Source organism: Fusarium phalaenopsidis (genome assembly GCF_050370095.1).
Source record: "Fusarium phalaenopsidis strain FUZ10S chromosome Unknown contig_32302, whole genome shotgun sequence".
Lineage (NCBI taxonomy): Eukaryota > Fungi > Ascomycota > Sordariomycetes > Hypocreales > Nectriaceae > Fusarium > Fusarium phalaenopsidis.
Window position 1 is genome coordinate 864,351 of NW_028145405.1, and position 25,458 is coordinate 889,808.

At 53.6% G+C, this 25,458-nt stretch overlaps 7 protein-coding genes across 7 annotated transcripts; 2 read left to right on the top strand and 5 right to left on the bottom strand.

The window, feature by feature from the left end:
* Positions 1-254: 254 nt before the first annotated feature.
* LRP88_07656 (uncharacterized protein) lies at positions 255-1,553 on the bottom strand (the record flags this gene model as incomplete). Its single annotated transcript, XM_083244175.1, has 5 exons — positions 255-741; positions 789-898; positions 947-1,006; positions 1,055-1,184; positions 1,234-1,553. The coding sequence occupies 5 exons, from the start codon at positions 1,551-1,553 to the stop codon at positions 255-257; spliced, it is 1,107 nt and encodes a 368-aa protein (XP_083098669.1).
* Positions 1,554-4,760: 3,207 nt separating this feature from the next.
* On the top strand, positions 4,761-8,223 carry LRP88_07657 (BRCT domain-containing protein; the record flags this gene model as incomplete). Its single annotated transcript, XM_083244176.1, has 2 exons — positions 4,761-7,603; positions 7,656-8,223. The coding sequence occupies 2 exons, from the start codon at positions 4,761-4,763 to the stop codon at positions 8,221-8,223; spliced, it is 3,411 nt and encodes a 1,136-aa protein (XP_083098670.1).
* A 584-nt stretch (positions 8,224-8,807) lies between these two features.
* LRP88_07658 (uncharacterized protein) lies at positions 8,808-9,134 on the bottom strand (the record flags this gene model as incomplete). Its single annotated transcript, XM_083244177.1, has 1 exon — positions 8,808-9,134. One exon carries the CDS (start codon positions 9,132-9,134, stop codon positions 8,808-8,810), a length of 327 nt encoding a protein of 108 aa, XP_083098671.1.
* Positions 9,135-9,913: 779 nt separating this feature from the next.
* On the top strand, positions 9,914-11,323 carry LRP88_07659 (DAHP synthetase; the record flags this gene model as incomplete). The annotated part of the gene is made up of 1 exon (XM_083244178.1): positions 9,914-11,323. One exon carries the CDS (start codon positions 9,914-9,916, stop codon positions 11,321-11,323), a length of 1,410 nt encoding a protein of 469 aa, XP_083098672.1.
* Positions 11,324-11,652: 329 nt separating this feature from the next.
* Positions 11,653-12,706, bottom strand: LRP88_07660 (glucose-6-phosphate 1-epimerase; the record flags this gene model as incomplete). The annotated part of the gene is made up of 3 exons (XM_083244179.1): positions 11,653-12,030; positions 12,082-12,390; positions 12,449-12,706. The coding sequence occupies 3 exons, from the start codon at positions 12,704-12,706 to the stop codon at positions 11,653-11,655; spliced, it is 945 nt and encodes a 314-aa protein (XP_083098673.1).
* Positions 12,707-13,884: 1,178 nt separating this feature from the next.
* On the bottom strand, positions 13,885-15,684 carry LRP88_07661 (general substrate transporter; the record flags this gene model as incomplete). Its single annotated transcript, XM_083244180.1, has 3 exons — positions 13,885-14,659; positions 14,710-15,490; positions 15,594-15,684. The coding sequence occupies 3 exons, from the start codon at positions 15,682-15,684 to the stop codon at positions 13,885-13,887; spliced, it is 1,647 nt and encodes a 548-aa protein (XP_083098674.1).
* Positions 15,685-19,713: 4,029 nt separating this feature from the next.
* Positions 19,714-25,088, bottom strand: LRP88_07662 (Rap1-interacting factor 1 N terminal-domain-containing protein; the record flags this gene model as incomplete). Its single annotated transcript, XM_083244181.1, has 2 exons — positions 19,714-22,005; positions 22,056-25,088. 2 exons carry the CDS (start codon positions 25,086-25,088, stop codon positions 19,714-19,716), a joined length of 5,325 nt encoding a protein of 1,774 aa, XP_083098675.1.
* Positions 25,089-25,458: the final 370 nt, after the last annotated feature.

Here is a 25,458-nt window from a genome sequence, read left to right on the forward strand (position 1 = left end):
CGTCAGCAGGAAAAGATATTGGTGAGTTGTTATGTCTTACCTTCCATTGAGGTTGTAGAATACAGAACATTGTTGCCGAGGAGGAATAACTACAATCACTCAACAAGGATACCCCAGCCATATCAACGCAATATGCACAACGTGTCAAATGTCGTAAGAAATGTACTTTGTTCGTCTATAACTTTTAAACTATCAACACTTGAATATATGTACAGATGAGGTCGTGGCTCAACCGGCCAGTCCTAACCAAATATTTACTGGTTCCAGCTGTTGACGTTCCACTTGACGTAGCTGGGGTTGATCTTGTGAATGTCAGGGACACCCAGGTTACCGGCATCAATAGCAATCTCGTGCTTGAGAATGTCGATGACCTTCTTGACACCGTCGACACCAAAGACGTTGGCGTACATGAAGGGACGGCCGAGACCAACGGCCTTGACGCCCAGGGACAGCAGCTTGAGGACATCAGCACCGTAGCGGACACCGCCGTCGGCGTAGACCTCGATCTTCTTGAAGACCTCGGGGGACTCCTCGTGGATCTCAAGGGCGACCTCAAGACCGGAGGGGCTGCCGTCGAGCTGGCGGCCACCGTGGTTGGAAAGGATGATGGCAGGGGCGCCGTGCTTGACGGCAAGCTGAGCGTCCTTGGCGGAGCCGATACCCTTGATGATGATGGGGAGGTCGGTCATCTTCTGGAGCTTCTTGTAGTAGTCCCAGGTGATGTAAGAGTAGTCCGAGTCACTGGCCATGTTAGTTTAAGTTACCGTTGATTCAAGAGTACAACTTACGCAGAGCCAACACCGAAGCGGGCAGCACGGTGTCGGTTGCCGTCGGCAGCAGAGTCGACGGTGAAGACAATGGCATCAGCACCGGCCTTCTTGGATCGGTCAAAGAGCTCCTAAGTCTCGGTGTCGTTGGAGGTGAGGTAGAGCTGCTGGAAGACGACCTGACCCTTGGCCTTGGCAGCGGCAATCTCCTCAATGGTGCGGGAGGCGTAGAGGGCGGGCTACATAGTGTTAGCAACTCAACATGCGTACCAGAGATAGGAGCTCACCATGTAGAGAATGTCACCCTCGGCAGCACCCTTGACAAAATTCAGCTCGGCATCGGGATGGGCGTTGCCAGCACGAGCACAGGGGCTGATGAAGAAGGGGGCAGAGAAGTTGTGGCCCAGGATAGTAGTGCTAAACCTAATCAGCAAGACCATCATCCAGTATCTAAGTGTATACATACGGCAGAGTGCTCTCGACGTTAGTAATGTCAACCATGACACGGGGCTTGAAGCGGTAGCGGTGGAAGACCTCGAGGTTGTTGCGGTACGACCACTCGCCGGCGGCACCGTTGCGGTAGTAGGTGTAGTTCTCGATGGGGAGGTAGTTCTGAGCCGCCCACTCAAAGTCGGGGATGCCGATCATCTGGTCGAGCTTGGGGAGCTCGCCGGTGGGCAGGTCACCGAGGACGAGGTCGATGCCGGTGTCGGGCTGCTCGAGGAAAGGACGGGCAGCCATGGCACCCGTGGCGAGGGCGCAAGCAGCGAGGAGTTGGCTTCGCATTGTGGTGAAAGAGTGAAGTGAAGGATATAGAGAAAGAATGGATGAGTCGGTGTATCCTGCTTCGATCAAGAGAAGAGTTCTGGAAGAGTGGCAAGGCGGCTCTTTTAAGTTCCATCGAGTGTCTGCCCTATCCCACCTTCCTAGTCTCCTCTCCCAGCAGCTTGGCCATGGATACTCTACATGATACCGATCCTCCACCTTCCTCCATGGACCCCGGAGCGAGTCATCCCACCGGCGGCCGATGTGTAGGCCCCGTCACTTGCTTAGACTTTCTGCCCAGCCTTGAAAGCGTAGTGTATGTTGGACTAGGCTAGCATCTACGTAATGGGCTTGTGTTGCAGCGAACAGGGCACCTGCGGGCCGCCATCCTAACGGGGGGGAGTATGGTCCCACTGCCGAAATTACGCTTGTAGCACGTTGTACTTTATCTGATCCTGAAAGCCGTAGAAGGAAGGTTGCGCATAAGTGTAGATATGTGACCTGAAACCGCAGTGAATGTTTGGTTTATAGTGTCAGACGGACACTTTAAAAGACGCACGTCACTTGGGATGACATTCACTCAAAAGAACCAACAGGCCTCTGTTAAGAGTTCATCCGCTCTCATCGAGTCCCACTGTAGGAACCCTGGTCGTTGGTTGAGCTTAAAACACGGGATTATGTTGCTTGATTTGGCATTAGACTCGCTCGACAAGATAGAGATTTACCCCTTCCTTACAATCCGCCCTGGATTAAAGTTTCTCTTCAGCTTGGCATGATTTCGCAAGAATCAGGATTGTAAAACGTCTTTGACGTGGCCCATGATGTTTAAGCTTAAGAACAAGGCTCAAAGCCACAAAACGGCATCCATCTCATAGCACAGACAAGGATCCAATGCTTAAGGGTCAACGTTCTAGCGTCACACCAGGGCGGCCGCCCCGATGCAGATTCTGTAGCGCATAGATTTGTCTAGTGTTGGAGGCAAATTTGACGGCCTGTGGATTCAAGCGCGCGCGTTTCACGTCACGATGCCAAGCCTTGGACTCTACAATCCAACCTTCTAGTGCTTCTATCCCGCTGCATCCAGTTTGTAAGCTTCGATATGCATACGCGTCTTGAGGCTGAAGTGACGTCGTCGGCCGAGGCGGTGCAATCCATTCCATTCCATCCAGCCACCGAAGTCGGCGAAGCTATTCCCGCCGTAGCCATATCTGCGAGCCTAGGGCAAACATACTTTCGGTAGCTGCCGTTGCAGCGTGGGATGCACAAGGCCACGAGAGGGCCACGAGGGTAAAGTATCATCGCGCAGTAGATGCATCCTTCATTTCGGCCGTTCTCGATCAGACTCAGCTTCCTCCTTCGTCCAGGCACCGGAGCGTCTCTTTCCGGAAGCTGCAGTCTGTGGTAAGAAATCTCCCGAAAAAAAAATGACACCATCCCGCCTGATATCGAATTCATCCGGTAGGGGAGTCCTGGTTCATCGGGGTAGCATTTGCTTATCAATCTATGGGTCAGTGTCGCTGATCACCACTGTCAAGACCCGTTGCAACGTGGGAATGTCCAAAAAGGCCTCCGGGTTTTTTTCTTGGCGTGGGAGTGAGTGGGATTTTTGAAATCATAAAAGGGCCGTTATTCACGAGTCATCATGGGTGTCATGGAGCTCTCCATCTACATCCATATAAAGCCCACTCGCTGCCTTTGCCTGACTCGTCCTTTCGTAAGTGCTCCGCTTGAATCAGCACTCGACGAGATCCAACGGATGTGGGCAATATGACAAGTGCAACAAGACCATGGGAGAATCTTGAATTATGAACAGAAACACTCTTCCTTCTGGACAGAGTGCGTCAGGTATGGTTAGAACACCTCATGTGACGAACATTCAGTAGGGAGTCCATTGTGGCTTCTATCTACGAGGAGAACTTAAAGACGATTTATCTTGCTGCAGAATGTATTATTCTCCTTCGCTCGTTGTCTCCAGCCTTAGCCACGTTTGACACGGCACAATCCCAAATCGAGTGACATACATCTATAAGAAGATCCCAGGCCTTCACTACCAGAACACAACGCTGTACTGACCATCCATACGTGATGCTAATGAAATGCCGTATACGTCTATATACTTTCCAAGGAACAGTATAAGCAAAAACATCAAAGAATGAGGGCACTGGTAGCAAAAACGTGGGAAAGGAAAGATCGCTGAAATCCAGCATTGAACTCTAGGGTACGTTCGGTTGGCAAAATCATTGTCAATAAACACCTACGGAGAAGAGTACCAGCCAACTATCACAGTGATGAAGGGCATTCAGGAGTAATCACTTTGCCTGTGACAGGCAGATTAGACCATGAAAACATACACAGGATATCATCGAGTTAACTATTTGGAGTTATGGTGCTTATAAGTTATATATCCTCTACGCCAGCGATGCTTTTGCTCACCCTATAGTCCAAGGCCGCTCTGATTTGAGTGGGCGCTTACATGGTCGGAGACCCGAATAGCTCGCTAAGTCTGGCAATATGGATGAATGCTAGCATAACGACATCCTGTGGTATGCACATTGTGCTCTTCTAAGCTGGGCAAGCCAAGCCAATTGCATTTGGATCAAGTTGCATCGCCAGTTGAGCAGACACCGTAACTGGATTGCTTGCACAAGGAGGTAACATGCGCAAGAGGTGAGTGACTACCTGCATAGGCGCCTATGACAGACAACGTGTTTACGGTGAAAGATAGAAACCAGAAAGGACTGAAAGATATCGTCTATGTGCACGTTTGACCTTTGTCTGTTTACTTGACAACGCACAACGCTTGGTTGCTCACCTCACCGTCACGTCACGGGATTCAATAACTTGCAACCCGTGTTTGGTCAACAAACCCTGTCGTCAACAAAAAGGCCTCTTTTCACGGCCTCTCTGTGGCCTTTGCCGTGGCCAACACACAGTTCATGCCTGAAATCGTGAACAAGGGGCCAACTACCGCTTGCGGGGGTCGGGGCCTTTGACGCGGTTGGCAGCTTGTGATCTGCAGCCTACCAGAAAAGTGGATATTCGTTGCCGGGCAACGCCACTAAACACGGGTCACCCAAAATAAGACCCTTCCTTCTCCTCAAGGGAAAGCCCCCCAGCAGAAGAGTAAACACCTATTCACATCAATCATTGCAGCGTCATGTTGCTTTCCCGAATTCTTCCTTTTACATACTAACCAACACCAAACCACACCAACAGCACACATCAGCCATGGAGTCACCGCCAAAGAGGATGACCCGTGCCCGCGCTGCCGCCAAGGCCAGCGAGTCCAAGACCACAAAAATCGTCACAGCTGCCGCCCGAGCGAGAAGTACAGCGACAGCAAGCACCAAGAGTACCGCCGCTAAGAGAAAGACACGGGCGGATGAACATGAAGAGGATGAAGAGGAGGAGCACCGTGAAGCCACCGTCGTGAGACGAGCTCGCGGTCGCCCTCGGAAAGTGGAAGCTCCAGAGCCAGAGGCACCCGCGAGAGCCACACGAGGCCGAGCCGCCAAGAAGACTGTCACAGAAGCTCCCAAGCAGGAGCCTGCTGCACCTGTCAGAGCAACTCGAGGACGACCTCGGAAGGTTGTTGCTGCAGCCCCCGAGCCCGTTCCAGAGCCTGTGAAGAAGACAACCATACGCACTCGTACTACAACAACTACACGGGCAGCGACGGCTGCCAAGCCCGCTGCCAAGAAGTCTGTCAAGTTCCAAGAGCCCGACAAGGAGAACATCGAGCCTGCCATCGAGGTCAAGGAGCCTGCACCTGTCGGCCTCCGAGGCCGCCCAGCCAAACGCGGCGGTGCTGCTTCGGGCACCCGAACAACCAGAGCGGTGGTAAGATCCGCTGCGCCGACCGAAAAGAAACCATTAAGTCCTAAGAAGATTACTCAGATGCCTATTTCGAGGGACGACGACTCCGAGGACGAGCTCGCCGGCGACACCACCCCCGTCAAACCCTTGATGAAGAACCCGATCAAGCCCCCGAGTAACGCCGCCGCCAAGAAGAACCCAGAGCCTGTTGAACAAGAAGAACCTGCCGAACCGACAATTGCTGTCGATGGCATCCTCAACCCCCCCGATCTCGCCACATCCTTGGCCTCTCCGGCCAAGAGACGACCAGCTTCACCTTTGAGGGACACAATGCGGTCACCAGCTCGACGAATTGGAGCAGTTCCCCTGCCTGGATCAACAATGAGGAAGGCCCAGGATGAAAATGCACAGAATGGAGAGGTCTCATCATTCAAGGCCTCACTCCTTCAGTCTGCGGCAAAACGACCACAGTCGCCCATCAAGGGAATGAACCTTGCACCCACCTTTAATGCTCAGCAAAGCCAGTCGGCCATGAAGCCTTCCCTGCTTCTTTCGCCTGCGAAGCGCTCTGTGTCTGTCCTGAAGCCGCTTACTGAGCCTCGACCACGGGATCTTGCTGCTCTCGGCGAACCACCAGCCATGAAGCCCTTGGTCCTGGGGACACCTACTCCCGCCAACCACACCAGAACCTCACAAAAGCTCATGCTTGAGGAGGAATCTGATGCCGATCTTGGCGTCGCTGAGGACGACGTCTTTAGCGAGCCCATTGGAAGCCTGCACTTCCCCGGCCGGCTGTCTGCCGTCTTGCCTCGTCATGCAGACCCTGCTATGAAGAAGGAGATGGGTATCGTTGATGAGGTTGAGGAGGCACCTACCCCCGCTGAAGAGAACGCTACCGAGGTGGATGCTATCGTCGTGGACCAAGAGGAGGTAGCGGCCGAGATCGAACCAGTGGCTGAACCTACCGGAGAAGCCGACGAAATGGCTGTTGACGATGAAGCTGCCGAGGAACATGTTTCGCAGGCAACCACGCCAAACGATTCACCTGCAGCTCAATCGCCAGCTCAACAGAATCTCAGTTTCCAGCTTCGAGAGAAGGACTTGGACCCCTGCCAAGACATGGATTCAGAGTCGGATGATGAGAATATCCCCCCCAAGCGCGCAGAGCCAGCTACTCCAACCCCCTTCAACCGCAAGACCCCCAAGACTTCCCGAGCTTCTCTCGGAGGCTTCACTTCTCTTGTTGACCGTCTCGGTTCTTGGTCCGCTAGCACACCCATCAAGATGGCCCCTCTCACTTCCGCCAAAGCCACTGGCTCCAACGAGTCTGTCGCCCTTCCTGAGCGAACTGCCACGCCCCGCTCCGAGTCCTCCCCCGCTGTGAATCACTTCTTCGAGGATGAGATGACAGTGCGAGAGGGCATGGAGAACATTCAACAGGACAAGCTCGATGAGGTGCAGGAGCCCGAGTTTGATGACATCATGGTTACTGAGGAGGATGTCGCTCTGGCTCTCGAGGCCAACGAGATGTCCTTGATGGGACCTGAGGAGTTGGAGGAGGTTGTCAACACTGATGCCTTCGATGACACACTCTCTGAAGCCAGCCAAGAGTATGGCGACGAGAATGAGCTCCCTGTCGACCCAGCCATGACCCCTCGGTCAGCGGCCCCTGTTACTCCTGTCCGCCCCGTGATGAAGACGTTCCATACCACGACAAAGGTGCCACTGAAGCCTGCCGACCTCTCGACCCCTACTCCTCTCAAGAAGCGCAGCTTTACCGCATCCAGAGTCGCCCCTAAGCGACCCTCTGGCTCAACAAGCAATGCCGTCCCATACTCGCAATCACGAAACAGGAAGAGCCTGCCTGCGACCTTTGTCCAGTCTCCTTCCGCGCCTTCCACACCTGTTCCCGCAACGCCTTCAAGGGCCGACCTGTGGTCTTCGATGGGTACACCCGCACGCACTCCCCGACGTGATGTCGACCCTGCCCTGCTCCGTGGCGCCGTCGTCTTTGTTGATGTATACACCAGCGAAGGAGCCGATGCCAGCAGCATCTTTGTTGAGCTGCTCACTCAGATGGGAGCCAAGTGCACCAAGGCTTGGAACTGGAACCCCAGCGGTTCCGCCAGTGACGTGACTTCCAGCAAGGCTGGCATCACACACGTAGTCTTCAAGGACGGCAGCAAGCGCACACTGGAGAAGGTCCGTGAGAGCAACGGAATTGTCCAGTGTGTCGGAGTCAGCTGGGTGCTTGAGTAAGTTTATATCCCCGACGCCCGCTATGAACCTTTCACTAACTAGAACCAGCTGTGAGCGCGAAAACGATTGGCTTGACGAGTCACCCTACCACATCAACACTAGAAATGTTCCCCGTGGCGGAGCTCGTCGTCGCAAGAGCATGGAGCCCACGGCTCTGGCCAACATGAACGGCACTCTGGTGAGCAGCCCATCCAAGAGCAGCCCCCGTACGACCCCTACGACGCCCATCAGGCGCCGGGAGAGCACCGCATGGATGTACACCCCATCAGAGGCAGATGAGGACGAGGACATGGAGGACCATGAGTGGTCTGCGGCCATCTTGACCCCTGTGCCCAAGACCCCTGCCCCTGAGGCGATTGCCCGTTATGCTGCCAACCTCGGCCCCGAAACACCCTCTGCTGGTGATGATGACGAGGATTTTGATGACTCGCCCACTAAGACTGATCTCCTCACGAGAACATGTCCTCCCAAGTCCAACGCCTTCCGCGAGGCGGGCGCTGGCATCATCAACCAGAACAAGGATGATCACGTCCTCATGCGTCTCATGGCTGCTCGCCGCAAGAGCTTGCAGTTTGCTCCCAAGGTTGGAAGCCCGCTGGCGAGGGCCTGGAAATAGATTTAGAATGGCGAGCATATGGCCATTACTGTGAATGGACCAGGAGTTTCAAGGTGCTATTGGTTTTTTGTATTTTTGAGAATGGAGTGGTAGACACTCGTTTTGGAACTGGGATACCACGGGACAGACACGACGGGTGATCTGGCGTTGGGCGGCTTATCTTAAACGGTGTGGACGTCTAGATAAATATGGTCTGGAGCCCGCCGTCTTAATTGCATTATGCTTGACAAGTTGTGTTGACCTTGGTGACGGATCAAGTGAAGCAAGTAATTCGCATTGATCAGGGACAAGGTGAAAGTATGACTTGTTGAACTATTCGAGTTGATTTGAGTAAGGGTTTTGGTGTTTGTGTGTATGGCCGTGTTATGATGCCCATAATCTCCGTTATGCCAGGTTGTCGAGCGACGAGATATCGACCTTGCTCGGTTTCTGCCAACCGATCGAGTGTCGAATTTCAAGACGGTGGCCTTTGATCCATCGTAACATTCGTCATATCATCCCGACCTGGGAATGGTCCGCCATACCGTAGAAGAGGCAGCTTGACCATTTAACTCCTATCGCCCATCGTCTTCCTCCCAACCATCCTAAGCCGCAACAAAAGCTCGCATAGCCTTGACAGCATCCCCCTCGTTGCTCTTGAGCAGCTCCGTAGCTTTAGCCTTGGGAAGCTCCAGCTCCTCGACGAGCAGTGCCACATCCGCGGGGTCGACCTTGACGTTCTTGTGGGACGCGGCGGCCGCGGACGACGACTTTGCGGCACCAAGCGTCTTCATGGCCTTGCTTACGGCGTCGGCGTCGACATTCTGGGCAGTCGAGGGGGTGTCGGCGTCGAGGTTCTCGAGGGCGGATGCGGCCTTGCGGTCCTCGGCTGACTTTGCCGTCTGGGAGGGGGTTTCGTCTGTGGCGGACATTTTGACGGTGTTGATTGTATGTTCGTGTTGAGGTGAAGCTTCCTGGTGGGGGTTTGGAGGGGCGTGTATAAGGTGGGGTGGATAACAGCTGGGATAGGTACCCCGGTTTGGAAGAAGACACTTGCTGAATACCTATGTTACGGCAACAACTCTATATATAGCCACCATTTTCCTACATTGATGGAAATTAAAGGATGTTGTTATATAGCTGGAAAGCTAGCCATGTTTCTCGTATTGTTCTCAGACAGCCAGTTTGCCGGACCATTGACTACATATCTAATACTCTCTGTCTTGAAATACCAAGGATAAGGTAGGACAGGTTTCGTCTAGAACGATTCATACACATTTAGTACGAAATCTGTAAAATATCTAGCTCCTGGCTATGAACAGCACCTTTCAAGTTCTACGGGTTAATATCTTGACTCGCCTGCGCCACATCACTAGCCACACGCAACCGTTCCGCTGAGGTGGCTACCATCGGCTAAAAGCCACCTCATTCGCCAATTGATCGACCCCTTGTGCAACTTCATTTTTGCCCAGGGTCTGTGGTTCTTCTCTTCGAGGGGTCGGTTCTTTGTTCAAAGGGTTGCTGGATGTGACTCACTCATTCAGGACACCATAACCTAAAAAAAAAGTCTCACCACTTTTACTTTTCTTGAGAAACATAGACGAGATTACAAGGGATCTCTCACCTTGAATATCTTTGTTGTGCGTGGCAGGTCCCGCAGAGTTTCTTCTCTCTCACACTCATACTCTTCTTACTCACCAGAGTATACAAGATGGCCTCTTCCGACTGGGACCCATCCTCTTGGCGCTCAAAGCCCATCAAGCAAGCCCCCTCATACCCAGACCCGGAGCCCCTCGCCTCCGCCGTCGAGGAACTCACCGGCCTCCCGCCGCTGGTGCATCCCAACGAGATCGACGCCCTCAAGGCCCACCTCCGCGATGTGGCCCAGGGCAATGCTTTCCTGCTCCAGGGCGGCGACTGCGCAGAGTTGTTTGACTACTGCCGTCAGGGACCTATCGAGAGCAAGATCAAGCTTCTGCTGCAGATGAGTGTCGTTCTCATCTGGGGTACCAACAAGCGAGTCGTGCGTATTGGTCGTATGGCTGGGCAGTATGCGAAGCCGCGATCTAGCCCGACCGAGATTGTCCAAGGAAAGGAGGTTCCCAGCTTCAAGGGTGACATCATCAATGGGTTCCGTCTTGAGGACCGAGAGATTACGCCTGCGCGCCTCGTCAAGGCGTATCACTACTCGGCTGCTACTCTCAACTACATCCGCGCCGCCCTCGCCTCGGGCATCGCAGACCTCCACCGGCCTTTGGACTGGGGTCTCGGCCATGTGAGGGACCCGGAGCTCAAGGCCAAGTACTCGGCGATCGCCTCCAGCATCCAGCAGACTCTGCGCTTCCTCCAGGTCATCAACGCCCGTCCCGGTGAGCTCGACTCTGTTGAGCTCTTCACCAGCCACGAGGGTCTCCTCCTCGAGTACGAGCAGGCCCTGACCCGCCTCTTGGAGAAACCCGCCCCGGGAGCCCGGAACCGAAGCCCCACGCCGGACGGGCCCGCCCCGAGAAAGGAGTATTACGACACCTCTGCGCACTTTATCTGGATCGGCGACCGCACCCGGCAGATCGACCACGCCCACGTCGAGTTCTTCCGCGGCATCGCCAACCCCATCGGCGTCAAGGTCGGCCCCACGACGCCAGCCTCCGACCTCCTCTCCCTGCTCCGCACACTCAACCCGGACCGCGAGCCCGGCAAGATCACCCTCATCACACGCTACGGAGCCGGCAAGGTGCGTGAGCTCCTCCCTACGCACATCCGCGCCGTCGAGGACTCCGAGTACCGCCGCACCGTGGTCTGGCAGTGCGACCCCATGCACGGCAACACCCTCTCTACGGACACGGGCATCAAGACGCGCCGCTTCGGCGACATCTACCGCGAACTCGAGGAGACGCTGCGCATTCACAAGGAGGAGGGAAGCTACCTCGGCGGCATGCACCTCGAGCTCACCGGTGATGCAGTTACCGAGTGTCTGGGTGGTAGCGAGGGCCTGGATGAGGATGACTTGTCGACCAACTACACGAGCTTCTGCGATCCCAGATTGAATGAGAAGCAGGCGCTTGAGTTGGCGTTTTTGGTTGCTGATCACTTTTCGAGAGAGCAAAAGAGGGAATCGTCATGAGGAGATGTCATGTTGGTGCGGGATGCGTAAAAAGGGGTGTTCTCAAGTGCAGAACGAGACAAAAAAAGCAGTCAAGGCAAAGGGCCTAATTTCACGGGCCATATTTACGAATATGAAGCAATGTGTCGGAATCAAATCAACAGTCTATCCAGCAGACATAATCTCTCATCCTGACCATTTGATGCGTGTGTCTTGATCTGTGTAACACATTGGCTTTAGGGCCTGCTGAATCTAGAAAGGCTTAATTTCGTGTCATTTCATGTCTTTGTGCTTCTGCAAGCTCATCACATCTTGCTCCCAATCTTTGCGTTTCCATCTTTCCATGACTGTCAAACCAGAGTAATCGTTTGCGACGCCTCAAAAGTGTCGCCCTTCTCCAGCTTCTGCCACCCCTTGACGGTTCCGGGCTCCACGCAGAGCATCTTCTTCCAGCCGTCCTTGGGCTCAAAGTCCTTGATGCCGGCAGACTTGTCGACCCAGGGGTTCCAGACCACGACCTGGTCGAGGTTGTCGCGGACGATGCGGAAGCGAGGGGTGCCGGACTCGGAGATGACAACGGGGTGCCTGGGGCCGTTGACTGGGGTGTAGACGGAGTCGGTCTCGGCGGCAAAGGTGATGGCGCCGGACTGGGTCTCTTCCTGTGGGCCGGCGAGCTTGGAAATGTAGGTTGAGTCTTCAAGACCAGTGACCTCGGTGGAGGAGATGTCCTGAGAGAAATCGTTAGTTTTGATCTTGAAGCCAAACGCTAACTGACTTACATCAATCTTGAAATAGGTGTGCAACAGGGTCTGGAACTCGAAAGGAACATCGCCATCGTTGGTGATGACCAGGGTGGTGTTCAGACTATCCCGGTCAAGCACGACGCTGTAGATGAGAGCAAACTTGTAGGGCCACAGCTCCTTGGTCTCTTCCGAGACGCTCTCGGAGGATAGGCCAAAGTCGAGCTTGACGCTGGTGCTGGAGCCCTCGCTGGTGGACTTGCCGAGAAACTCCCATCGCGAGTTACGGGCGAAGCCGTGCTGGCGGAGCTTGGAGGTGGCCTCGTGATCGGGAGCGGTTCCAAAGACCTGAGAGAATGGCTGTTAGTAAGTCGACTACCTGCGACGGGGTATATAGTTGGCGTACCGGAAAGACAATGGGAATTCCACCTCGGACGGGAGCGCTGCCGTCAAGAGCGGCAGCCTCGCTCACCCAGAGCTTCTCGCTCCCTGAGGCATCCTTCCAGCTGATAACAGTAGCTCCATGGAGGAGGACCTCGACACTCTCGCCGGTGGGGAGGACGGCCGAGACGCGAGAGTCGTCGTGGGTGATGTTGGCGGTGGACTCGGGAGCGGCCGCGGGGGTTGCGGAAAGGGCGGAGGGCTTGTTGGGGCGGTCGACCATTGTGGCTGATTTTTTCGGCTTCTTCTTGCTGATTGACAAGAGGAGAAGTAGCTCGGGTTATAGAGAAGGAGGGAGCTTTTGGCGGAGCTCGAGGTGGCGGATGATGATGGAAGTGGATGGGTGGGGTTTGGAGTTCCGAGTGGGGGTGAAGGAAGGGAAGAGAAGAGAGAAAGAGGTATTAGAGGAATAAGTAGGAACCAAAGAGGTATTTATTGATAAGAATGAGTAATTAGAAGCCACACTTGTTAGCAGCCTAGTATCTCTTTGCCTTGCCCACGGCTCGCTTTGTCGTGATGTTGTAAGATGGATGGTGATGTGCAGGCGGCCGACATCCCACCTCGTCCATCGGCATGGCGGGGTAGCTCCTCTCCACCAATCATCACCCTCAAAAAGATGGGGATGCCGTGTCGTCGCCGTTGAGACTCAAAGCTGAAACACGTCTCAGATGCCCGTCGATTGTGATACCCTCCAAGCCCGCTTAATCCACGTCTTGAGGCACGGGGGACACAACATATATGGTATAGGTGCCTTGCGTCCAAGTAGCCGAGGGCAACTTCCGGGCATCGCCGTCGCTATCGCTTCGCTTCTGCAACGTAGCGGTGCGAGAGCCGGTTTCGGGCACGTTATAGCTTCTTTAAACCTTGACTGGAGGAGCCGTCACATGTGTCGCTGTCACGTCTTGGATAACAAGGATCCCATCATAAGTAATTGACTATCTATAGATGTGCAGCGGTGAGTCAGCTCCGAGGATAAACAATACTCCATAATTGTCTCCGCCTCAAGTGTCACCAGTTCCTTTCAACAGCGTCGTCATGGCATGACGACCATCATGGCGTCTTGGCAGCTATGAAACATCTGCAGCCTTACTCAAAAACGCGTCGATGCTCTCAAAATAGTTACACTAGTTGAGCACGATCCAACTTGTAACCTAAGATTCACTGGGGCATCAAACATGTTTCACGCAGAGACGGATCGCTTCAGCTATTAAAAGAGTCATGTTGTTTTGGGTATCTATGTAGCGTATACTTTATCACAACTCTACTGTCCTCCACTCTTCCAACCATTGCCCCATCCTCTAGCAGAACAAATGGGGTATCTTTCCTGTTCTTAACAAATCCCGACCCAGCACCGCCTCGGCTCGTCCAAGCGAGCAGGTATCAAAAAGGGAAGCACATATCTTACTTCTCCTGGCGCTGGTTCTCCTCGTCCGTCGAGGCAAACATGGCGGCGTTGGCAGGGCCGTTGTTGCTAGCGCCGCTGGAACTGCCACTTCGGTGCTCCGTGTGACCCTTCTCCTCCACCTCCTCGACAGCGATGAGCAGGTTTCCGTTGTTGTCGTACCGCCGAGGCTCGATCTTGGCCTGGTGCACCACATCCAGGGCGCCCCTGAGGCCCTTGACCTTCTGGAAGATAGTGTCCATCTCCTCGAGGGATCGGTAGGCAGTCTCGGGGAAGAAGAAGTAGACCGAGGGAAACATGATGGCGTTGATGACGGCAAAGATGATGTATGTGTTGGACTTGATATTCTGGAACGCAGGGGGCGTAATCATAACGACCAGCCAGTTAAAGATCCAGTTAGAGCTGGTGGAGAGGGCGTTGGCAGGGGCGCGGATTCGGAGAGGAGTGATCTCGGCGGGGTATAGCCAGGTCATGCCGAGCCAGCCAACGGCGAAGAAGGAGTTGAAGACGAAGAGGAACACGATGCCTGCGATCTGGCAGCCCCTAGCGTCACTTGAGCCGACACCGGCGAGGATGGCCATGGTGATGGCTTGACCGGCGGCACCGAAAAGCATAAGCTTGCGACGGCCAACGCGCTCGACGAGCCAGATGGCCGGCAGGGAGGCAATGAAGTACTCGGTACCGTTCAGTGCAGCCAGGAGAAGGGGCATGTGACCCTTCATTCCAAGGTCCGCATAGATGGTGGCGGCGTAGTATGTGATCAAGTTGATACCGCTATGTTTTTGTTAGTATGCAATTTGACCGAAAGGATATGCGGTTCATACCTGATCTGTTGGAACATCTGGTTCACATATGCAATGAGTGTTCGGTGGAGGTTGCGGTTGTGGTTACGCTGGAACAGATCCGAGAATGAACCCTTGCTCATCTCCACGGTGGTCTCCTTGATAGCCTTGAACTCGTTCTCGACGTACTTGTCATGGAGCTCTCTGTCGGCAATGACAGCAATAACCTCTCGCGCCTCCTCGTCGCGGCCCTTGAGCATGAGCCATCGTGGGGACTCGGGCAGGTTCATGACGAAAGCCATGATGAAGAGGCAGAAGGCGATCTGGAACGCCAGGGGGAAACGCCAGCACGCAGAAGTGTCAGAGGCAAAGTACATGCCGTAGTCGACCCAGTACGAGATCATAATGCCGAGTGTGATGAGGGCGCCCTCAATCATGACAAGCTTGCCTCGCTTGTGAGCAGAACACGTCTCGGATTGCCACATGGGCACGGTCGAGGTGTTGCCTCCGTTTCCGAGGCCGGTGATGATTCGTCCGATGATGAAGTGGTCGAGAGAAAAGGCCGAGGCCTGAAGGGCGGCTCCGACGACCATGATGCTGGTGCCGAGCATGATCATCTTTCTGCGGCCGAGCCAGTTGCCGATGAAGATGGTGATGATGGCGCCGATGAAGCAGCCGAGGTTGTATGAGGACACGGCAATGCCCTGGTAGTTGGAACGGTTCTTGGCCAGAGCACTGGAAATGCCCTCTTCATCCTTGTTTATGTCGGGGAACTGCTCCAAGAAGGGCTGCATGGTCAGGATACCACCCATGACACCTTGGTCTGTGATGAAACACTCGTTAGTCTTTCATTCTGTGGGGTTGAGATGATCTCATGAAGCATGTTGACTTGTCATGAGACGCGAGGGCTCAGGCAGAGAGCTCACCGTAACCAAAGAGAAGGAAATCACATCCTGCAATAGTGCTGATAGCATAGTTGAGGACTTGGCCCTTGAGGCCAAAGTATTTCTTAAACATGATGAAAAAGGACGGGGAACTCGCTGGTTCACCTCAAACTCTGAGCCGCAGAATGATTCACGAGAAGCACGGGACAATAACGTCACGGGGAGAAGACGCGAGGGTCTTTATACAAGGAGGCAGGTCAGCGATGATCGCACCCGGCAGGAAGGGTCTCGGGGTTCCATGTTGCACTGCAGAGAGCAAAGAGACAGAAACGAGTCAAGCCGGCGTGTGGTTGCTACTGGGTCCACGGCTGCAATGGTGATATCCACACCCACGACGTTGGCGTCTCAGAAACCTTGGTCCTTGAACCATGATTGTCTTGGCCGAGGATGGATCCATCGAGGCGATGGATGGATGGATGGATGGATTGGATGGGTGGTACATACATCCGTAGTCGAATTCTCGCGTTGCATGCGGTGCGCCATGGACCCCTGCATGGATGGACGGCAAGACAAGACAAGGTCAGCGATGATCCAGAGTAAGCATCTCAAGTCAACGAGGAAGGATATCACTGAGTAGGAGGCGCACGGGAAGCAGATTGAGACAGACATGACTTGCCTTGCATAGCAACACGCCCAACAACACACACGCTCTCTCTCTCGCTCACCTCCGCAGCTTCTCTTACATCAGGTCGCCGCTCCAGCCGCGCCCCAAAAAACCCATAATATTACCATCTCGCCTCCGCAGCTCGTGGCGCGAGTTGAGTTGGGGAAGCGGGAAAAAAAACATGGTGTCCCTGCGAGAAGGCGTGGGGAAAGACGACGTCATGGCAAGTTACCGGGGGGGAGGCGTGAATGAAAAGCGGGGCAGGGCGTCAAAGTGCGGCAGTAGTTATCTCCATCTTGACACTCTCAGTTTTGGGGAATGTCGACATTATCGAACCAAGTTCAACCCTTGGAAGAGGGACCTTGAGGACCCGCTTTGTTCCGTATCTTGTCGCCGTTGGGCAAGCCGAGGTTCCTCTCTAAATCGTGCGTGAACCATGAGAGAAACCACTTACAGATGACACCAACACCAAAACGATGATCCGATGAAAAAAAAAAACGCCCCTTGTCTGAGGCCTTTTTAGATGTTCCCGTGCTTTGACATGATTCAAGATGGCAAAAGTTTCTAGACCGAGGCAACACTTGTTCAAGAGAGGTAAACCGATGGGATCGAGGGTGTTCACGTGATCATGTCAGCCAAGACGACCATCCATGTTCTTCACCTCCACAAAGTGTCAAGGACAAGAACGGGACAAGAAAACTTGAGAGCGCCATGGCGTAGGCTAGAAATGCCCAGCGATGAGGCTCTGCCTTCTGACAGCTTGGCTCTTGGCTTGATCAACGACGATTGATGAATCTATGAAAAATCTGTTACAAGTTGACAACATCTCCCATCTCACGAGGCTGAAGATGTGTAGAATAAAGTGTGCGTTGCAACGCTCTCGCTAAAGAGGCAAACCAACGAGCTGGATAAGTGTGTATCCCCCGTCTCATGTAGACACACACACTCATACACGTTCAATCCCACTCTGGCTTAACTCTTCCGTCGTCGACACCCACCGCGTTGGATCCTCCCTATCACCTGGGGATCCATCCTCATCGCGAACGACGGGGTCGGCAACACGTTAATGACTAAAGAACCAACCCATGTCACGACCCGTCTCATGTGCAGTACTCAGTACCGCCCGCCCCGTCAAGAACGGAAGCCGGTCCCCTGTCCAACAAACAGTCAAAAACGTGCCATTTACCGCGCTTCACACTCCCTGTCTGCCGCCAAGATTACAACTTCCCTGCCCGACTCCGCAGCGTTCAACGAATGACCAACGTCTGTGACGGTGTATCGCTTGACCGTAAAACCAAGGGGACCACTCTTTGTTGCGTCCGTCCCGCTCCTCGGATATAAACCGCAATGAGGGTCAGTTGGACGGTGTTGGGTGCTCCGTTCTCCAAAATCCTTCTTGATGGAGATGACCTTTTTGCGCCGTTCAGTTTAGCTCCAGGGGAGACCCATATTCGAGTCGGTTGACGTCATAATAGACACGGGCGGGCCGAATAGAGCGAGGGCGTCTATCTAGTTATCAACTTGTAAGAGAGGCGGCTCTCAGACACAGTTAATTCCAATATCTTGCTGCCTACGAATTCTCCTCGGATTTCCTACATTGGACGCAATAACCGTCAAAGCAGCACACAGACGGTAGAGGGCATCCGAAGCAGTACTGCGTGCCTCCCCGGCGCATCGCTCGACTGCCGTGTGGCCAGCGCGGCGACGGGTCCGGAAATCCTTCGGGCTCAGCAACCCATGAATACTCTCGAGGTACCTTGTATCCATTGTCTTGCCTTGACTCGTCTCCACCCAATGATACATTGTTCGATATTCGATCTTGGTCTTTTAACCCATGTCAAGTTGGGCGATTCCACTCGGGCAGGCTCCTTCGCCCGGCCGTCTTCTCTCGGCCGTGAGACTTTTATCCTTCCTTTGTCCATGCTGCTTTTGGTAATGCGTACTTGAGCCAAGCACAATCGAGGTTGCTTCGCAGGGGTGGTCACGAGGCAAGTATGATATACGGACGGTGATGCTTCACAAGTATATGCCAGACTGCAAAATGAAGAAGCCAGAAACCAGACAATACATGAATTAGGCGAGTTTTCGTAGGTAAACAATGTCTTTCTGGGCAACGTGTAGTTTGGATATTGCAAAGCAATAGCGATTATAGCTCGTACTGACGTTGACAGACCCCAACGCCATTCCCTTACACAAGTCGACAACTTAATCCACATCTGGTAGCATCCCATCTCATCATCAACCAACCGCACCAACAACATTAATCCTCTTCTTACAATTCATCCTTGTAAATCACACCACAAGCACAATTCTCAGGGTTCGAGGTACCCTTTCCTGTCCAAGAAAGAATCCTTGGGCTGGGTTTTTTCTCGCAAAACCCCGGAACCGCATATCCCTTCCTCTTTTGTCCTCCACAATTGAACAATGATCTGCCCGGCAGTTTTCTTTTTTCGTATGAAAACTGGGACATGAGAGATCTCGCTGACCAGTCGTTGTAGATTCCGCAGAGGGTCCATCCATTTGCTGCGAACTAACGTTGGGTACTTTACAGAAACCTTGACCCCAGCCCCCCGGAGTAAAAAGAACACCAGGCAGCAGCAAAACGGCCAACGACGATGGGGTCATGGTCGTTTTTAACCGCTCGTTGAATGAACCACCGTTTTACGGGTAATGCCGCGTTAAGCCGACTTACAAGACGCCTATTACCTCGAATACTGAACTTGAGCTGGAACACTGGTAGTCGCTTGTAGAGCCGCAAAACTCTGGCAACCACAAGCTTTCATAAATCTTCTAGAAAACATCCTCAGTGGCCAAATCTCTTCTCTGCGTCCGCCACAGTCCTCGTCCTCTCAAATCTCAAACCTTGACTCCCCTCCAGAGATCAGAAAAATTGCCGAACCACACCTCCAAAGGTTCCCTCCCTGGTTCCATTTCTCCACCGACCCTGTCACCTCGTCGGGTTTCCGCTTTGGGACAACCCGACCTCCAGTTTTTCCCTCCCTCCCCTTCATCTTTTCGCCTTGACGATCCTCCGCATCATGTACTTAATAATTGTAGCGTTACATACACGCGGGCCGTGGAATCTCGGCCTCATCCCGTTTACGCGAGACATGACGGCCAGATTTTATCTCACCGCAACCACACCCTCCGCCCACGAGCTTCCTTTCCTAGTATATCGTTGCTTGCCCCGACATTCCCCAGATTCGCCCTCCGAATTAGACAAAGTCTAATTGCTCAACCCCGACTTTCGGCACACCCGTTTTTGGAATTCTTTGTTTGTTGTTAATTTGTATCTACATAGGTATAGGTATAGGTATAGTTATTGTCCTGCATGTGCTTCCCTGAGGCCCTTCCACCCAACCAAGACGTTACACAGCCATGACCAAGCAAGAATCTGTACAGGGAGTATTACAACCAGTTCCCAAAAATACACCTGCGCCCAAGCAACAATGCATGCACCCTGTGCTCCAGTTCATTCCTGTCCTGTCCTGTCATGCCTTAACGTCTTCCTCGTCGCTCTGCCTCAAAGAGCTCTCGCTTCATATCCATCAACATGTCTTCCAGCTGGTATACGTCTTCGCGTGACAGTGCTGCTCCGCGGAGTTGATCTAATCCGCCACGTAGAATATCCATGATTGTGTTGGACTTGCCCGTCTCTGATGCCTCGGGTTCCTCAGGTGCCTCCTCACTCTCCGCCTTGGCTGCTTCGTCGGCAACCTCTTGCGGGGACTCATCCTCCGCCGACACAATTTCCATCGAGTCCTCAATCACTGCACTTGGCACTTCAGGCTCCGCCTCCTGCTGAGACTGTGAGGCTGCAAAAGACTCCGTGACCAGCTGTGACATGAGCTCCTCATCCGTGTCACCGCCGTCGCGAACTCCAGTTGCGTCGTTCGATTTTGCTGGGGGCGACTTCGCTTGAGGTGCGGGGGACTCCTCAGTTGATGATACCTGAGTATCCTTGCCTTGCAGCTTCCTGCCCTTCTGTCCGGCATTTCGCCTAGACGACCGTCGGACCGATGGCGTTGGCATAGGCGAACCAGTATCTTGGGATGTCTGTTGGCTCTCCTCACCCTGGTCTGAACCCCGGGGGTCGGCTGACTGTCTTCTCTTGCGAAGAGTCTCGATCTTTGCACTTCTCTTCCTCTTCCTCTTGCTTCCACCCTGGCTCCTGCTGTGGCTTTGACTTTCTGGGTTCTCAGAGCCCGCACCGATAGGTGTAGAGGGGATCACCGGCGGCGACAAGGGTCTCTTGGTGGTGCTCTGCTTCTCGGGCGACGAGTCTCCCTGTACTTCGATGCATTCCGTGGCCGGCGCCTTACGCATCCTCTCCGGGGAGGCAGATGCAGAATTGACCTTGTCGAAGGGAAGGTTGCATCGTCTTGACTCAAGCTCCACCACGAATCTCATAAGACTGCTCTCGTCACCTTCACTAAGTGCAAAGGAGGAGTCCTGATTCTGGCTTGAAACAACCTCCACAGGTGCTGCAGGTGGCTGCTCATTTGACGCCTCCTCAGGGCTACTCCTGGCATCGACGAATTCGTCGTCCCCAGATTTCGGCGTCTCTTGAACTTGGGCGACAGGTGACATCGCTTGCGGAGGTGTGGCGGGGTGCTCCTCTGTGGGGGATTCGCCTGTTTCTTCCTTCTGTTCCTCCACGTCTGCAAGATCGCCCGCATCCGGAAGAATGGACAGATCTGTCACATCTTCTTCCACCGGCACACTCGAAGGAATAACTTCCTCGTTGGCCAGAGAACTAGCCCTCGACTTCCTCCGTCTCTTGGATCGCGAGCTCCTGCCGGACTTCTTGGTGCTCGACGGAGCTGGTGGCTCAGGTTGAGACTCAGTGGGAGGTTGGCTATTAGAGGGCGATCCTGGGGGCGAAGAGAATTGCCAACTCTCAAGGGAGCTCTTGGCCTTTGATCGGGTCTGAATCTCGGAAAGGAGCGGGTTCCGTCTAGGATCTGGTGGTGATGATGGTGGGTCGTTGAAGCCCTCCAACTGTAAAGCTTGTCCACGCCGAGGAGTTGGCGTTGAGGTGATAAAGTCCTCGTACGAAGCAGGTCGTTCGGGTGTGGACTCCAGGTTTCTCGTCTTCTTTGTGTCGGATTCTTTTTCTTGCTCCTCGACGGCGGCTCGGGATCGAGTTCGGGGACTGGACCTAATACTGGGATATAACGCGGCATTCTCCTGCTGCCGCTGGCGGACCTCCTTTTGTCTTTCAGTGAGATGTTGGGACTCTTCGACCAATGGGGAGGAAACAATCGGAGCAAATTGGATCTGTGAATTGTCATGTCGGAGACGAGGCGTGTTCGTCCGCTTGGCTGGCTTCATCTGTATCACCTCAGGGGTGGCATCTCGCCGACGCTTGCGGGCCGAAGCACCCCTCAGGCTCATTTTCGTAATTGATGGTGCCGGCGAGACTGCTTGGTCAATACCATGACCAGATGACTTGGCGGACGAGAGAGCAACGAAGCTCAAGTCCTCCTGCGAGTCAACAAACGACTGAGCTTGGGCGCCAAACTCGCCACTGGATTCCTCCATGCCAGGGAAAGAAACGTCCACCATTGGCCGCAGAGAAGCAATGATTGACTTGAGACTGTCAGAGCAGTCCAGGTTCTCTTCATCCTTGACCAAGGCATTCCACGTTTCAGCCATCTTGTTTACCACATGTCGGTGCCTGCTCTTGAAACCGGCGGAAAAAAGGGGCTCGATGGAGTTGAGGTCCTTATCCTCCAGGCGGCCAATACTCAATAGTTGGCTGCAAACATTGTCCCAGATGGTTCTCAACTGCTCATCATTAGCTTTGTATCATATTAATCTGCGACAGGCGAGCTTACTGCCTTGGACAAGGGGGACTCGTCACTCAGTTTGACCTGAGCCTTTGCGTCCTGAATCCATGGAGAAAGTCCATCTTGTAACTTGGACAAGATCTTGACACCAGTTTGAGGAAAAGAAGCTGTCATGAAAGTATCAACAACCTCAAAGAAAGACGCCAGTGAACCACCATCACCCATATTTTCGTAGTGTTCATAAAAGAACTTCATGCTTCGGTCCTGGACCTGGTACAGGTACTGGAAAGGATCAAATGAGGTTGATCGAGATACAGTCGGCGGTGCACCCCATAAACGCCGTCGAGCGGCCTCCACGGCTTGGCGATCACGGGGAAGCTTTGCAGTCTTGAAGAGTGCTGTCGCCACAGCTAGAGCCATTTGGTTTGACTGTTCCTCAGTTTCGAAGAAGTTGTCGGCAACAATCTTTGCCAGGGGCTCGACGAGACCAAGTGCCCGGCCGGCATCACCACACTCTTGAACGACATGATCCGAGAGTAAGTCGAAGAGAGAGAACCACTGCGGTGAGGGAAGCTTAGGGTGAGATACGAGGCCACGCTCCAGGAGGGAAACGATTTCTCGATATTCGGGCCCAAGTAATCTTTCACTGCTCGAAGGATGAGAGCCCGATGAAACGTAGCTTTGATCCAGAAGCAAGCGAATATTCTGCGCGGCCAGAACCCAAGGGCCATATGGGGAGAGTGTGTCTCGAGGCAACAGTCGCAGCATATCCCGAGACAATTCCACGCGGACTCTCATGCTCTTGTCGTGGAAAAATGGCTCAAAGATGGATAGAAAGCACTCGGCCAGATCCTCGTTGTCGGTTGCGCCAGGAGGGATCGAAGAGAGCATGGAGAAGAGGTGGTAGACTGGTGCCTGAGCAGTACCGCTTGACTTTTCTGCTCGGTCATGTCGACTTGATGGTGTTGAGGCAGGCTCAAAGGTGTTGGCAAGGGATACGGAGAATCTCTTCTCGGTAAATGGGAGGAGACCGAGGCTGGAAACAAGGACATCGACGTAATGGTGAATGCTTGAAAGGAACTTGGTAGAAAGCGATTCGGAGCCTTCAGGTAAACCCTTGGACCACATTTTTGACAAGATATCAAAAGACTGAGCAATGAATCTTGCCGTGTCGTCGGCTACTTTGATGTCCTTTGCTGAGGCAGCGGCAATCGACCCAACGAAAGCCTGCCAGAGTCTGTATGCCAAACTCTCCTTGTTTGCCAGATCAATGAACTTCCTTTCCAGGATTGGGCCGACAAGCTGGAAGACTTTCTCAGAGTTCCGTCGAGTCCATCTGGGGTCTATTGAGGGCAACTCGTCAGGGCTTATCAGGGGCATTTCCCTGATGCGATCTTCTTTCCAGCTTCGCGGGGTCGAAACATCCAGAAGGCCAGTTACAATACGTGAAGCATGTGTCACTGAATCGGCAGACATGTCGGGCTTCCCATCCATGTTGATCAGCTGTGCCATGACAGGGTAAAGAACAAGGTCCCAGGCGGCATCGGTCCAAGAGCTGTCGTGAATAGGGCGAAAGGCGTAGTAGTAGAGATTGCAGATTCCGCCAATGACCGTTCTTCGAAGCTTCATCGCATCGTCCGCTTGTTTTGAGCTGAATTTCCTTCGTAATTGACTCGCCAAGGGCTGACCCAATAATGCCAAGGACTTGGGTGGCATCTTGCTGTTGGTTATGGAAAGATAGACATATCTGTTCCATGCGTAATTCGCTTCTTGCTTGGTTTGCATGTCGGTTGTGTTGAAGGCGTCCTGGGCGATCTTGAACCACGAATTAAAATACTGCCATCTGTTGAGTGGACATTGGAGGAAGAGTGTGACAACACCCCAGATTTGAGGTACAGTAGACAAGCTTTGCTTCTCCTTAAGCATACTCTCCAGTTTCTGAATGTAGAACTCGATGTAGGTCTGTTCTTCATCTGTGGTTTGCAGTATCTCGGTCACCTTGCGCATGACATGCTTCTCGTTTCGAAGTGCAAAGCCAGCTTCAGTGCCCAAGCTGATGGCTTGTGCTCGGATATCTCGAATCGTGCTCAACATATCTGTAAACATATCCTCCAACCAGTCAGTATGGACGGCCATGTGATTCCGTGATTGCTTGATAAGCCGCTTGTAGATTTGGATGCGGCCCATGACGATGCTTTTGCCGGTCAGGTGGTCCTCGATCTTGTGTAGAGAAGTGACCAGACGACCAACTCGATCCAGAGTTACGACCTTGGGAGCGAAACTTTGGAAAGCAACCACTTGCATCAAGTGACGTGCGAGGTCTTTTGGCAGAGATGGGTCGGCGAAAGATCGAATACAGTGATCCATGACGAAGACTCCAAAATCCGAAGTGAGGGTCGAGGCGATGGCCGGGAAATGAAGGAAAGTCGAGAGAAGGTTGAGAGCGTGTATGATGAGGGTCGTGTCGAGAGATCCGTTTTCGTTCTTGGCCTTGACGTCGCGTTCGATAAATGACATGAAGAGACTCATCTTGTCCTGCAAGGCGATCCGATCAGGCAGATTGTTGGAGGCCTTGAGGGCACGAGAGAGCATCATGTAGGCATCGAGCCGCGAGGCCCGGTCGGAGCCGGCTAGTTGCTTGATGGTTGAGTCCAACATCTCGGCAATGCTAGCTTGGGATGTGAGACCGCTGAACTGGCCATTGAGAGGCGATGCGAGAGGGTTCGGGGATGCAGATGGCTTGAGGATGCCCTTGACGGGTCTTGAGGAGGCGGATGAGGGAGCAGACAACGGTGATGACCTGAAATATTTGGCCAAGTCGCGATAATCGGGCGGGTCTTTGTACTCGGTATGGCTTGACCACTCGACCTTCTTCCGTATGCGCTTCGAGGTCGAGTTGGAGTTGGTTGCCCCGGTCAACGAAGGTGTGTTCGCACCAGGCGGTGTCTGCAGATTCAGTCGAGGGTCGAACGGTCGACCGGCGGCGGTCTTCATGGAGGCTCGTGATTCTCGAGGAGGAGTCGGCGGCCGGGCGGGAAGAGCGTCGAGGACGGGGTTGGAGGCCGGAGCTGAAGATGCCATGGCTGCCATGCAGCGTTTGGCGATCTAGACAGCAGTGAATTGGCCGGGAAACCGCTAGCGACACATGCAGAAAAGAGAGCTGGTTGAAACGAGAGTCGGCGACGAAACTCGAAAAGACGAAAACAAAAATGCACAAGAAGCAGTAACAATCTTGAAAGCAAAGAGAAACCGTGAATGCACGTTGAACAGAAATGCGTGGGTGTTGAGGCAGATCTCGATGGCAAGTCAAATGTTCTAACTCAGTTTCAACATCCAGGGTCGAGCCAGGCAGGACCTTCAAACACGACCGGGCCACGCTTGCTTTCCCCGGCAAACGCGTCGAAGCGCGCGACTTTGGGCGGTCGGGTCGAAAATCAATTAAACGGGAGGT